The sequence below is a fragment of the Daucus carota genome, chromosome 3 (assembly GCF_001625215.2).
Source record: "Daucus carota subsp. sativus chromosome 3, DH1 v3.0, whole genome shotgun sequence".
Classification (NCBI taxonomy): Eukaryota; Viridiplantae; Streptophyta; class Magnoliopsida; order Apiales; family Apiaceae; genus Daucus; species Daucus carota.
Genome location: NC_030383.2, coordinates 49,702,492 through 49,718,247, shown reverse-complemented (window position 1 = coordinate 49,718,247; position 15,756 = coordinate 49,702,492). Strand labels below are relative to the sequence as shown.

The following is a 15,756-nucleotide window of genomic DNA, read 5'->3' as shown; positions in this document are numbered from 1 at the left end:
ATTGGATTAGGATTTATATGAGATTTTATATCAAAATGGTCACCCGTTCTCCCTTGACAACTCATCTCATCGGGAGTGCTATAAATCAAATATCTCTATGTTCGTTGAATTGTTAACATTACTTTTGGAACTTTTTTAAGACCTTCTTAAAATATAGTTTCATGATGCTTTAAAAAAAATATAAATAAAAGTTTGATGTTTAAACTTTTGTTTAGAAAAAAATAAATTAAAAAAATTATAGAATTATATTTTATAAGAGTTTCAACATGTGTACGTGCAAACAATGAACGCAACAATATGAGGGGAGTATCAGTTTACCACGTCATTTTTCATTCCTCTTTACTTAGTCATTTATTAAAAATCAACGGTGGAAATAGATCGATGGGGAAGTCAGAAGTGTATTTGTGGGTTTGCGACTACACCGATGTGTGCAAACAAGAATGGCTGATTGGCTGGTGCTTCCTCTTTTTCATCACAATTTCTTGATTTTATTACATTGAGAGTTTTTTCGTAGGAACATGCCGCCGCTATCCTTCGAGAGCTCATGTAACAGCCTGCATAATTACAATATTTGCTTTTTTCGAGAGTCGAACCTGTGACCAAGAGAATACAAATCCCCTCTTTTAACCAGCCGAACCAACCCTTGCGGGTAGAGATGGCAATTTGTACCGAACCGATGGATACCCGATCCATACTGACCCGATTGGGTTTTACCGAACCCGAATATTTCGGGTTTGGGTTCGGGTTTGGGTTTAATTTTCAAACCCGAACTATTTTCGGGTCGGGTTCGGGTTTATGGCATACCGTTTCGAACCCGACCCGAAAACCCGAAACCCGTTTCAAACCGAACCCGAACCCAACCCGAAACCCGTGTGTGTATATATATATATATATATATATATTATTAATATTAATATTTAATATATTAGTAACATGTATTAATAACATGTAGTTTACACCTAAAACTAATTACCCATGGCTCATCAATCAATATATATATATAAAGGAGGATGCGTGCGTCTCTAGAATGCTTCGATTCAGTCTTCTGATTTTTCTCAAATTTCGGAGAGAAAATATAGTTATAATTCAAAAAATAAGGTTTAAGAATTCTAAAAGTAATACAACTCTTTTCTTATTGAATTCTAAAGATCATACAACTCTTTTCCTTTTTATTTAGTATTTCTTATTGAATTCTAAAGATGATACAATTTTTTTCTTATTTAGTAATCCTAAAAGAAATAGAATTATATTTAAAAAATCAGGTTTTAACCAATAAGTAGGAATCATAAAATAAAAATAATTAACAAAAAAATAGGATATATAAAATAAGAATCATATATTGATTTTATAATAATTTAAAATTGATTTTATAATAATTTAAATGATTCTTGATTAGTATTGTGTTTGACGGGCACGGGAGGCGGCCCAAACTAATTTTTATCGAAATAATAATAATTTTTCTATTAGTATTATGTTTGACGGGAAAGTGACTAATATAATTTTTATCAATGTTATAATTTTTTTTGTTAAAACGGCGGTTCAAAATAATTACAAAATAAAATAAGATATATAAAATAGGAATCATATATTGATCTTCTAATAATGTAAATGATTCTTGATTAGTATTGTGTTTGACGGCCACGGGAGGCGGCCCAAACTAATTTTTATCTAAAAAATAATAAATTTTCTATTAGTATTATGTTTGACAGGAAAGTGGCTAAAATAATTTTTTGTCCATGTTATAATATATTTTTTTTGTTAAAACGGTACCGGGGTTCAAATTAATTTTTATCCAGTTATAATCTTTAATTTTATCACAATTAGAATAATTTTATTAGTATTGTGTTTGACAGTAATGCGACTCAAACTAATATCTAAATTATAATATTTTTTTATTAGTATTGTGTTTGACAAGAGAGCGGCTAGAACTAATTTTGATCTAAATTATAATATTTAATTTTATCTTAAAAATAATAATTATGCATTAATATTGTCTTTGACGGTAGGGAAGTTCGAACTAATTTTATTATTAGTATTGTGTTTGACATGATGGCCACTTATACAAATTTTTATACTAATTATAATATTTTTTTATTAGTGATATGTTTAATGGGAAGATGACTCAAAATAATTTTTATGCTATTCATATCAAAATTTATAATGCCGCCGCGAAGCGCGGTTTTTTTCACTAATTTTTCTTAAATTTCGGATATAAACTATAATTATTATTCAAAAAATCAGGTGTAAGAATTCTAAAAGTAATACAATTCTTTTCTTATTAAATTCTGAAGATGATACAATTCTTTTCTTATTTAGTAATTCTAAAAGAAATAGTATTATACTTTTTTTGAACTAACAATAATAGATAAAATATAATTTATATTTAAGATTTGTAAGATAATATGTACAATTCTTATTTTCGATAAGATATTTAGAAAAATAATCTAATACTAGGTCCGTAATCACAACTGTGTTTAAGAGTCTAAATAGTAGACACAAATAATAAATTAGAGAACACAATATGTTCGAATCATAAAATTTATTAACTCAGCGTGTCTAGAATTATTAAATTTAGTCTTATAATTTTCTTAATTAAATTTCATATTGAAAATAAAATTATAACCTAAAAAACCAGAGTAAAAAATACAATTCTTATTTTCAAAAGTTATAAAACTTATAGTCTTATTTTATTAAAAATTTTCAAATCATAAATCTAACAAATAATTTTCTTAAATTTTGAATAAAAATAAAATTAAAATCTAAAAATGAGGTTGAAGGGTTGCGAAGGTAATACAATTCTTTTTCTTATTTAAGAATCGTAAAAGGAGTATGATTTTATTTATTTAATATAACAATCATTGAAAAAATACAATAAAAAAACATAATTCTTATTTTCAAAAGTTATAAAATTATAGTCTTAGTTTATTAATTCTTTTCAAATTATATATATAAAAAATAATTTTCTTAAATTTAGAGTAGAAAATAAAATTAAGAATATGGAAAATAAAATTATAATCTAAAAATCAGGTTCAAGTATTGTGCAGATAAAAGGATTGCAAAGATAGTACAATTCTTTTACTTATTTAGGAATCATAAAAGAGTAGGATTCCATTTATTCAAAATAAAAATTATAGAACAAATATAATTAAAAAATATAATTCTTATTTTTAAAAGTTATAAAAATTATATCTTATTTTATTAGTTTTTCTCAAATTATATGTTTAAAAATTTATATTTAAGATTTGTGAGATAATACGTACAATTTTTATTTTCGATTTAGTCTTATAATTTTCTTAATTGTCGAATACAAAATATAGGATTGTAAAGATAATAATCATTTAAAAAACTAATAGCAAAAGAATTAGAACCATAAAAGAATAATAATTTTTAACTAATAAATAGTAATCATAAAATAAAAAATAATTAACAAATAAAATAAGATATATAAAATACGAATCATATATTTATCTTATGATAATGTAAATGATTCTTAATTAGTATTGTGTTTGACGTGCACGGTAGGCGGCCCAAACTAATTTTTATCTAAATAATAATAAATTTTCTATTAGTATTATGTTTGACGGGAAAGTGGCTAAAATAATTTTTTATCTATGTTATAATTTTTTTTTTGTTAAAATGGTACCACGGTTCAAATTTATTTTTATCCAGTTATAATCCTTAATTTTATCATAATTAGAATAATTTTTATTAGTATTGTGTTTGATAGTAAGGCGACTCAAACTAATATTTAAATTATAATGTTTTGTTATTAGTATTGTGTTTGACAAGCGAGCTCAAACTAATTTTGATCTAAATTATAATATTTAATTTTATCATAAAAATAATAATTATAGATTAATATTGTCTTTGACGGGAGGGAGGTTCGAACTAATTTTATTATAAATATTGTGTTTGACAGGATGGCTACTTAAACAAATTTTTATACGAATTATAATATTTTTTTATTAGTGATATGTTTAACGAGAAGATGACTCTGAATAATTTTTATGCTATTATAATATTAATTCGTATCAAAATTTATAACGCCGCCGCGAAGCGTGGCTTTTTTAACTAGTCATCAATCAAGCAATATATATATATATAAAGGAGGATGCGGACGTCTCTAGAATTGCTCGATTCAGTCTTCTGATTTTTCTTAAATTTCAGAGAGAAAATATAGTTATAATTCAAAAAATCAGGCAAGAATTCTAAAAGTGATACAATTCTTTTCTTATTATATATATATATAAAGGAGTATGCGGGCGTCTCTAGAATTGCTCGATTCAGTCTTCTGATTTTTCTTGAATTTCAGAGAGAAAATATAGTTTCAATATATATATATAAAGGAGGATGCGGGCGTCTCTAGAATTGCTCGATTCAGTCTTCTGATTTTTCTTGAATTTCAGAGAGAAAATATAGTTATAATTCAAAAAATCAGGCAAGAATTCTAAAAGTGATACAATTCTTTTCTTATTGAATTCTAAAGATGATACAATTCTTTTCCTTTTTATTTAGTATTTCTTATTGAATTCTAAACATGACACAATTTTTTTCTTATTTAGTAATAATCCTAAAAAAAATAGGATTATATTTAAAAAATCAGGTTCAAGGATTTCAAAAGTTAATACAATTCTTTTCTTTTTGGATTTTAAAAATAATACAATTCTTTTCTTATTTAAGAATCCTAAAAAGAGTAGGATTATATTTATTTAAACTAACATACATAGATAAAATACAATTTATATTTAAGATTTGTAAGGTAATACGTACAATTTTTATTTTCAATTTAGTCTTATAATTTTTTTTTTAAAATTTCGTATAGAAAATAAAGATTGTAAAGATAATAATCATTAAAAAATAACTAATAGCAAAAAAATTAGAACCACAAAAGAATAATAATTTTTAAGTAATAAATAGGAATCATAAAATAAAAATAATTAACAAAAAAATAGGATATATAAAATAGGAATCATATATTGATTTTATAAAAATGTAAATGATTCTTGATTAGTATTTTGTTTGACGGGCACGGGAGGCGGCCCAAACCAATTTTTATCTAAATAATAATAAATTTTCTATTAGTATTATGTTTGACGGAAAAGTGGCTAATATATTTTTTTTCAATGTTATGATATTTTTTTGTTAAAACGGTACCACAGTTCAAAATAATTTTTATCCAATTATAATTATAATTTAAAAAATCAAGCTGAAAGATTCCAAAAATTAATATAATCCTTTTTTTTCCCGAATTCTAAAGGTAATGCAATTTTTTTCTTATTTAGGAATGTCAAAAGGAATAGGATTATATTTATTTAAACTAATAATCATAGATAAAATACAATTTATATTTAAGATTTGTAAGATAATACGTACAATTTTTATTTCCAATTTAGTTTTATAATTTTCTTAAATTTCGAATAAAAATAAATGATTGTAAATATAATAATCATTAAAAAACTAATAGCAAAAAATTAGAACCATAAAAGAATAATAATTATAAACTAATAAATAGGAATCATAAAATAAAAATAATTAACAAATAAAATAGGAATCATATATTTATTTTATGATAACGTAAATGATTCTTGATTAGTATTGTGTTTGACGGGCACGGGAGGCGGCCCAAACTAATTTTTATCTAAATAATAATAAATTTTTTATTAGTATTATGTTTGACGGAAAAGTGGCTATTTTATAATATATATTTTTGTTAAGACGGGACCACAGTTCAAAATACTTTTTATCCAATTATAATCTTTAATTTTATCATAATTAGAATAGTTATTATTAGTATTGTGTTTGACAGTAAGGCGACTCAAACTAATATCTAAATTATAATGTTTTGTTATTGGTTTTGTTTTTGACAAGAGAGCGGCTCAAACTAATTTTGATCTAAATTATAATATTTAATTTCATCCTAAAAATAATAATTATGAATTAATATTGTTTTTGATGGGAGTAGGGTTCGAACTAATTTTATTATTAGTATTGTGTTTGACAGGATGACCACTTCAACAAATTTTCATACTAATTATAATATTTTTTATTTGTGATATGTTTAACGGGAAGATGACTCGAAATAATTTTTATGCTATTATAATACTGATTCATATCAAAATTTATCACGCCGCCGCCGCGAAGCGCGGCTTTTTTCACTAGTATATATATAAAGGAGGATGCGGGCGTCTCTAAAATTGCTCGATTCAGTCTTCTGATTTTTCTTAAATTTCGGAGAGAAAATATAGTTATAATTCAAAAAATCATGTTCAAGAATTCTGAAGATACCACAATTCTTTTCTTATTGATATTGAATTCTAAATATAACTCTAGAATCTAGAAAAAGGGTTTTTAATTTTTTTATTTAGGAATCATAAAAGTAATATAATTCTTAATTTTTTAATGCATTAATATACAAATTATTAAAAGTACAATTCTTATTTTCAAAAATTATTAAATTTATAGTTTTATTTTATTAAATTTAAAAAAAATTATAGCTTTATTTTATTAATTTTTCCAAATTGATCACATAAATTTGTATTAAACGTGTATAAAAATATCAATTTTTTACGGGCTGGCCGCATGAACTAATCTAATTTTTTCTCTTAAGAATTCTAAAAGTAATACAATTCTTTTCTTATTAAAATCTAAAGATGACACAATTCTTTCGTCCATATCTTTTTAATCGGAACAATTTTGGTCCTAAATACTACGAGTTCGCTTTTGATCGCTCTTACGAAGATTACGCTAATAAGAAAAAAATCTAGATGACACAATTATTTCGTCCTTATCTTTTTAATCGGAACAATTCTGGTCCTAAATACTACGAGTTCGCTTTTGATCGCTCTTACGAAGATTACGCTAATAAAAAAAAAATCCAGCGGCGTCTTCAGCATCCACTCATCGGATGACTTATATTTTTGGGTTACTATGGTATGTCATTCGAGGCGGTTGTCCTCCGACATGGATTGATTTGTCACCAGATGCTTTTTCTGACTTATATTTTTGGGTTACTATGGTATGTCATTCGAGGCGGTTGTCCTCCGACATGGATTGATTTGTCACCAGATGCTTTTTCTGATCTCTGGAACTTCTTTAAATTTATGCGGCTTCATGCTGTGGTATGTATATCATATAATTGGTGATAAGTGCAACTATAAGGGTATATAAATAATTAAATATAACTTCTGTATTGAAACCGGAAGAGAGCATGTTTTTAGTTATAAGTTCACTAAAAGCAATCATTTTTTATATAATATTTATATGGTTATCTCTTTGTTTTTTATTTTTGAAGGTTTCGCATCAATTGTGCAATTTTAATACATAATGTATATGTTAAACATAAAACATGGGTAAACTTTTGTTTGCCGGGTTCTTCTAAAATTCCAGTGTGTATTATCATATAAATTCATGAAACTCTGGTCCCTTATTTGGAATCTTATTCATGTATTGTTATGGCTTAAAAATATCACAATATTTCGCTTTATATTAGACTTTGCTTAGTGCACATGAAGTGCATTTATGGTTTTGTTGCTCTACTCTTTCGTGCATGAGTTGGAGAGATCAAGAGCTTCTCTTAATCGGTCCAAACTTCGTGTGGCGCAGGTGTATCAGACTTTATGTAGATATTAATGCATTCATATATTTCACAATTGTCGCATAATGCTTGGCGGTTTTTTTTTGTTGTTGTTTTTTGGTAATTCATAATGCTGGGCGGTTACGTCTCTACAAATCATTCATTTAATTTTTCAATTTTTTTGAGGAAAAATTAGGTAAAATAACTAAAAATAATAATCATAAAAGAGATATAATTCTAAGTAGTTAAGAAATAGGAATCTTAACGGAAATATAACAGCTAAAATCTATGAAGTTCTAATTAATAAAGAAATATGAATCTTAAAAAAATAAATTCTAAAGAGTTAACAAATAAGAATCTTAAAGGAAATATAACAGCTAAAATCTAAGAAATTCTAATTAGTTAAGAAATTGGAATCTTAAAAGAAACGAAATATATTTCTAAACAATTAAGAGATAGGAATCTTAAAAAAAAATTATAACTAAAATATATTAAATTGAATATATTTATCCAATTATAATTATAATTTTATCATAATGTAAACGATTCTTGGTTAGTATTGTGTTTGAGGGGAGGGCGGCCCAAACTAATTTTTATCTAAACAATAATAAATTTTCTATTATTATTATGTTTGACGGGAAAACGATTAAAATAATTTTTTTTATCTAAGTTATAATATATTTGTTTATTAAAACGGAACCACAGCTTAAAATAATTTTTATCCAATTATAATCTTTAACTTTATCATAATTATAATAATTTTTATTAGTATTGTGTTTGACAGTCAGGACGATTCAAATTAATATCTATATTATAATGTTTTATTATTAGTATTGTTTTTGACAAGAGAGCGGGTCAAACTAATTTTTATCTATATTATAATATTTAATTTTTTCATAATTATAATAATTATTGATTAATATTGTCTTTGATAGTAGGGCGGGTCAAACCATTTTTTTTTATTAGTATTGTGTTTGACAGGAGGGCCACTTAAACAAATTTTTATATTACTTATAATATTTTTTTTATTAATGATATGGTTAACGGGAACATGACTCAAAATAACTTTTATACAATTATAATATTAATTTGTATTAAAATTTATAAAAAAAGATTTTTAATTAGTATTGTGTTTGGGGGGAGGGCGTCCCAAACTAATTTTTATCTAAATAATAAAAAATTTCTATTAGTATTATGTTTGACGGGAAAACGGATATCCCATTTGAATAAAAAATATATTATAACTTAGATAAAAAATTATTTTAGCCGTTTCCCTCTCAAACATAATACTAATAGAAAATTTATTATTATTTAGATACGATTCGGTCTTCTAATTTTTCTTAAATTTCGGATATAAACTATAATTATAATTCAAAAAATCATGTTCAAAAATTCTAAAAGTAATACAATTCTTTTTTTATTGAATTCTAAAGATGATGCAATTCTTTTTTCTTATTTAGTATTTTTTATTGAATTTTAAAGATGATACAATTCTTTTCTTCTTTAATAATCTTAAAGAAAATAGGATTATATTTATTCAAACTAACAATAATAGATAAAATATAATTTATATTTAAGATTTGTACTATAATATGTACAATTCTTATTTTCATAAAATAAAAATAATTAATAAAATAAAATAAGATATATAAAATAGGAATCATATATTGATTTTATGATAATGTAAATGATTCTTGATTAATATTGTGTTTGACGGCCACGGGAGGCGGCCCAAGCTAATTTTAATCTGAATAATAATAATTTTTCTATTAGTATTATGTTTGACGAGAAAGTGGCTAAAATAATTTTTTATCTTTGTTATAATATTTTTTTGTTGAAACGGGACCACGGTTGAAAATAATTTTTATCCAATTATAATCTTTAATTTTATCATAATTACAATAATTTTTATTAGTATTGTGTTTGACAGTAAGGCGACTCAAACTAATATCTAAATTATTATGTTTTCTTATTAATATTGTGTTTGACAAGGTAGCGGCTCAAACTAATTTCGATCTAAATTATAATATTTAATTTCATCATAAAAATAATAATTATGGATTAATATTGTCTTGACGGGAGGGGGGTTTGAACTAAATTTATTATTAGCATTGTGTTTGACATGATGGCCACTTAAACAATTTTTTATACAAATTATAATATTTTTTATTAGTGATATATTTAACCGACGATGATTCGAAATAATTTTTATGTTATTATAATACTGATTCATATCAAAATTTATCACGCCGCCGCGAAGCGCGGCTTTTTTCACTAGTTTTTCGATTAATAATAGACTACATATGGTGTTGCACTTCTGCTTTAGTGTTTTTTTTAAAGATTTGTGATGTTAATATTGGAATGTGGTAGACTGGTAGCATATTGAGCTTAGCAGAACATATGGTTTTGTAATGTTTGGATTGTAATTTGCTTTCAAATTTCTAGAATTTGTAATATTTTTATTTTAAACTATTGAATTTTTTAATTTTCATATTTACTAAAAAATAATATATTTCGGGTTTCGGGTTAACCCGAACCCGAATAAAACCCGACGGGTTCGGGTTCGGGTTGCATAGTTCGGGTTTTTTCGGGTTCGGGTTCGGGTTTACAATATAAATTCGGGTTCGGGTTTGGTTTTTACAAAACCCGTTTCGACCGACCCGTTTGCCATCTCTGCTTGCGGGCGGGAGTTTTCATTTTTGCATTTTATTTGCAGTTTATTGTTTACTGAAATACTGAATTTTGTTAAGATTCTGGAATTATTTGAATACTATACGTAGTTTATTAAAATTATAAAAGGTAAAAAAACTCATTTCATTTATTATATTCTCTAATTTATATGAAAAAGTACGTGACTTCAAAATTTTCAATTAAAAATTATGTATTACAAGATATGAGTTAAAATGCAAATCGAATATCTATTGCATCTTCAATGATTGCAATTATATTTTCTCTAACTTGAATTTAAACGAATTTTGACATTATATCGTGTATCATCATGTATTATGAGACGGAGATAGTGTTTATATGTGTGAAAGTAGGTTTATAATTTAAGGATGATAAAATTATTAGGTCAAGATGTGCACGTTAAAAGTAATTAGGTGTGGTGTTTAACTGCCGACATAAAATTTTATTTAACATTAATTGACGGACTTTTGTCTAACGTAAAGCAATTTAACGGTGTTGAAAATTTTAATATTATTTGTTTAATTTTTAATTAAACTTTTTATTATATCGATGCTGTTTGTTCCGTTTTCCAGAGAGAATTCCTCTCAAATTATTTGTAAAATAATCTTAGATTAATAAAATTTATGAGTTATGATCCTCCAAATAAAAATTTAAAATTTTAATTAAAATAAACTTCTTTAAAATAAATAAGATAAAGATACCATCACAACTCATAAATCCGCGATTACGGGTTCAGAAACTGAAACCCGACTCGGGACCGGTTCAGCACAGAGGGACCGGCCACAAGTCCCCTTCCTACAGAGCGGACCGTGACCAACCCAATGCCGACTGCCCCAGACTGTCCGGTTGGGGTTGGCCATGTCTAGTTGAGAATTGAGATATTAAGAGGAAGTGATGGGCTGTTTCAGCTATATAGGTACGGTTGTACTTTGGGATTCTCAGTTTTCATTATTTGAATATCATTAATCTAAGCATACACCTGTTGTTCCACTTTACATGTAGTAATGTTCTACTGTATTGTGTGACATTAAAGAGAGGATTCCAAATTCTCTTATATTTCTGTTTACAGTGATGGGCTGTCTGGTTTTTCCTGTAAAATCTCTTGTGAAAAAAATCAATGGAATAAAACGGAAATTTGATCATTTGGTGATTTTATACTATGTGCAACGACATACAATGTTGACAATACTATAGGATTATCAATTTGCATTGTTGTAATAGTACATAATAATGTTTCAAACTAACAGTAAATCTTTCCACCACCTTCAAGGTCCACAACTCCATTCGTTGATTTAGAAGCTACAGCATCTTTGCTGCCTCGGCCATCTTCGATTCCTGCGAAAAATGCATGAGGTGCCCAACCTGTTGACATGAAAATTTGAGTAAATTTGTGCTGCTGGCATTGAATAACATACGCACAAACAACAGAATTCTGAATATGGTCCACAAATAAATGTGTATGAGGTAAATTGGTTATGGTTCTTATACTGATCCTTATTTGTGGAAAAACACATACTACGTGGTGCACGATTTAGAGCCTGGTAAGGTGACTTCCAGTTAAATTTGCATCATTGTTCTCTTCTTTATGATCCTTGCTGGTTTCCAGGCCAGAGTTTTACATGGATGGATTAATATCTTTACAAGATGATGGGATGCGGACTTACCGTTGGGCAAATGTGGGAATGGGAAAAACTGCAAGTAGCACAAGGCAGACACCATTGAACCTGGATTGAAATTCCCATTATACAAATATAAATATTGACAAAAAAAAAACATTTCACGTCGGAAATAAAGTCGAAGGTACAATTGCATAAATTTTGAAAAATAACCTATCAGTGCTCCGGCAAATACATCCGTCCAGTGGTGCCAATAGTCATCCACACGTGAAATTCCAACAAGTGCAGCGGCAAGATATGGAAGCACAACAATACAGAGCTTTGCAGCATAACCCTCGCCATTAAACACCTTAATTTTCCCACACAAGTACCAAGCAAGGAAACCAAGACCAGCAAATGACCCTGTGCATTGGAGACCAAAATAGTATTCATTCTCCATTCATTTTTTTTTCAGGTCATTCCTCATTCATTAGTCTATCTAAGTTGAGGCTTTTGTTCACATAAGATTAATTATCGTCTCAAAAAATGTTACCAAACTTTCCATCCTGTCACCTATTTTCCTCCAATGAAAAACTCACACACCCTGGATTAGTTTTACAATTTAGGTGCTTTTTTAGATTTACCCGTTAGTTACTTGTGCATCTTATTGCATATAAAAGATGATGCTTTTCTCCACCTACTCACATGAAGTGTGCCCACTTGGGAAGCTTTTGTATCCTTCCTTGATGACTTTTGTTTCTAAATTTGTGCACATAACATCCCCATCAGTCTGAAACACCTGGACTTGGACAGGACATTAAAAATTCCATGATTTGGTTTATCAAGAGACCTCTAATCAGTGTCTTAAAGAGTCAGTCATGAAAAATAATAAGAAGACGTACCTGTTTACCATCAGGGAAACACCTAAAGAAAAAATTTGGCCGGGGACGGCCAACAGCATCTTTTATTGCATCCGTGACAACAGCTGTGATCAGAACTGAATAGAGAATTCCTGTACGTTGCACAGGTGTTATAGATCTATTAAAATGCAAGGATGGCCATAGATACAAATCAGCATATAATAGAATGATAATGTACAAGGACTTACCCATAATAGCATAGTGCACATCATAAACATCTCGTCTGGAAGTGTAAAATGTGATAAAGATGATACAAGGAATCAATACTGCATAAACCTGTTGACAGATGGTACCTATAGTTAGTACCAGAAAAGTTTACTTGTATAAACTCCATCAAACAGTAACAAGACTTTAAAGTACATCTGCTTTCTGTTTAGATCTATGTATGCTTAATAATCAAATTCAACTTTTGTAAGTCAATTCGACCCATCTCAAACTTTCACTCCAGAAACAAGTTTAACTACTATCTCATTCCTTTTTGTTTGAAAATAGATGACCAGCTTAATCTTTCGATAGTAGATTCTATTGTTCAGTCTTGTACTGTACTTGGCAGTGGGCAAAATATTTAAAATTTCACAAAACAAGCTGTATCAATATTTTCCGCTCTGTTTGAGAAATAAGAAACTAATAAACCTGAAATTTGATTAGAACATACATACCGGAACAACAAACATAGGGACTGTATCGTCCTTGAAAGGATATTTGATTTCCGGTGAAAGCATCTCCTCTGAAAGATAACGATGAAAGGGCTCAACGGCATTCAGCATCCAGACTATTACTCCTAGAACTAAAAGCATTAGCCAATCATGTAGATGCCTTTTTATGAGCTGCCCAAGACGGGGTTGTGGCGAAGCTCCCAGCTGAACCCCTGCCATCCCTAAACAAAGCAAGAACATGGCTCAATTAGTTAATAAAAAAGCAGCAACAGAGCACTCAAAGCTAATCAACTAAAAATGCTAAATTGAGATTCGATCAAATTTATAATCCTGTTTGGCTATATAACAAGAAGTACATATACACCCAGGAATCCATAAATTCATAGTTTCAAAAGGGGTAATCCTAATTCAAGAATAATGAATCATATGAAATTCTTATATATTGAAATTTGAATCAAGAACATTATAATACAGAAAGCACAATCAATAGAACAGAAGTTTAAGTGATTAACCATCAACCATTTTCACAGAATCAGCTTCTGAATCGAATAAATCACATTAGCAATTTTCGTACATAATTAATGAAAGAGTCTAAAATGGCAAAAGCATGCAGAAATGCAGATGATACATTTAGTAAATTATAAAAGATTATAAGAAATATATACCTCGATGAACAGAATGGCGAGGGAGATTAGGGGTTGAGCGGGCGGAGGATTTAAAGAGGGTTTGAAACATTAAAAGAACATGAGACATAGTTATATATATGAGTTGTATAACTAAAATACCATTCGACAATTTTCTAAGAATAGGCAAAACTAAGTGGTGTTGAATGTCTGTAAAACATACACAAGGTGACAAATTTCGGGATAGAGTTATTTCTTGAACAAGACATTTAATGTTTTTTTTTAATAACACGTGACATGTAAATAAGTAAAATAATATGTTTTCTTATTCTAGTATATTGATGATTTCAATTGTAAGTTATTATTTTATTTTTAAAAGATTGGTTATGTATTCTCAAATTAATTATCTAGTATTCTGAGAATGGTTGTCTTTGTAATTTCAATTATTTACCCCCAATCTAAAATGTGAATTTGAACAACATCTCATATTTCTTTACATACCACCGCCTACTCAACACCAGCTATCACCCCATACCCCATAATCACCCGCACTACTTACCCACCGCTATAAGTCATAAATCCCTATCACGCGACAAACACAAACACCTCCTCCAACACCACCATGAGCAATCATCACCATCCAAATCCTCCTCTATCACTTCCAAGCACTCATCTTCAGCAAAAGTAAGTATTACAAGAATTTGTTAAACAATGCCAAGAAATTGTAATAGCAAAGCATGTAAGCAATGAGTTAACACACAAAGGAGGTGAATGTTTGTGATGATTTTTTTCTTCAAATTTTCGGTTAACTTGGATCTGAGAAACAAGTATATTAAAACAGAACGAATTTACATGCAAGTTTAAACAATAACAAGGCAGACAAATATAACTTTAAACTGAATTACTATTCAATTTAAAAAGTTGCTACAATCAGAGTATACAAACAAGAATTCTCAACTTCTTCTTAGAGTTTTATATAGGAGATATTCTATGGATATAAAAACAGTAAAGATGTAAGATTAAGCACAATTAATGGAAAAGTTGTGATGACTTTATAAGCAACACATGCACATGTCAAAAAAAATTTCTAAACGGCCTAACAGCTTTGCACAATGGATTTCATTTGTCATATTGAGAATAATGTCAATTTGGACCATAAGATAAATTATGTTATTTTTTGTCTGATCGTTTTCCATAATAACCCTTCAACTCTATGTGAGCTCCAAATTATAATTGTATGCTTGACACTTGTCCATTGTAGAAAATCATGCTCGTGCAACTGTACTAGAGCTATAGTGTTTGTCTCCATGATATTGTCACAATAGTTCGATTTCATATATTCCAAGTGCTCATATCATAAACTCGACTTTCGATGATCAAAATCAGTTTGAAGAAGGTTTTGTAAATATATAAAATACGTATTCTTTTTATATTATAAACAAAATATAAGTAAATTTTGTGAAAATCAAAAATAAAAGTAAGTTTTGTAACTAGAATATGACTTTTATTTATTTTATATACAAAATCAAATAAAAGAAGGTTTTATAAATATGGAACATGATGCTTATTATAAAATTCATAACTGTTTTATCAATTTTTATTTTCTATTATAATTTAGATATAACGGTTAAATCATCACTAAATCCTTTTATTTTCACCCATCTGCCTTAATTCTAAAATCACGTATAAATAAGAGTATAA

At 27.7% G+C, this 15,756-nt stretch overlaps 1 protein-coding gene across 1 annotated transcript; it reads right to left on the bottom strand.

Moving 5' to 3' along the window:
* Positions 1-11,395: 11,395 nt before the first annotated feature.
* LOC108213357 (lipid phosphate phosphatase 2) lies at positions 11,396-14,254 on the bottom strand. The gene is made up of 8 exons (XM_017385146.2): positions 14,098-14,254; positions 13,436-13,653; positions 12,965-13,052; positions 12,759-12,868; positions 12,562-12,655; positions 12,091-12,279; positions 11,926-11,985; positions 11,396-11,623 (listed from the first exon to the last, which is right to left on the bottom strand). Exons 1-8 carry the CDS (start codon positions 14,183-14,185, stop codon positions 11,502-11,504), a joined length of 969 nt encoding a protein of 322 aa, XP_017240635.1. The 5' UTR covers positions 14,186-14,254; the 3' UTR covers positions 11,396-11,501.
* Between the last annotated feature and the right edge of the window lie 1,502 nt (positions 14,255-15,756).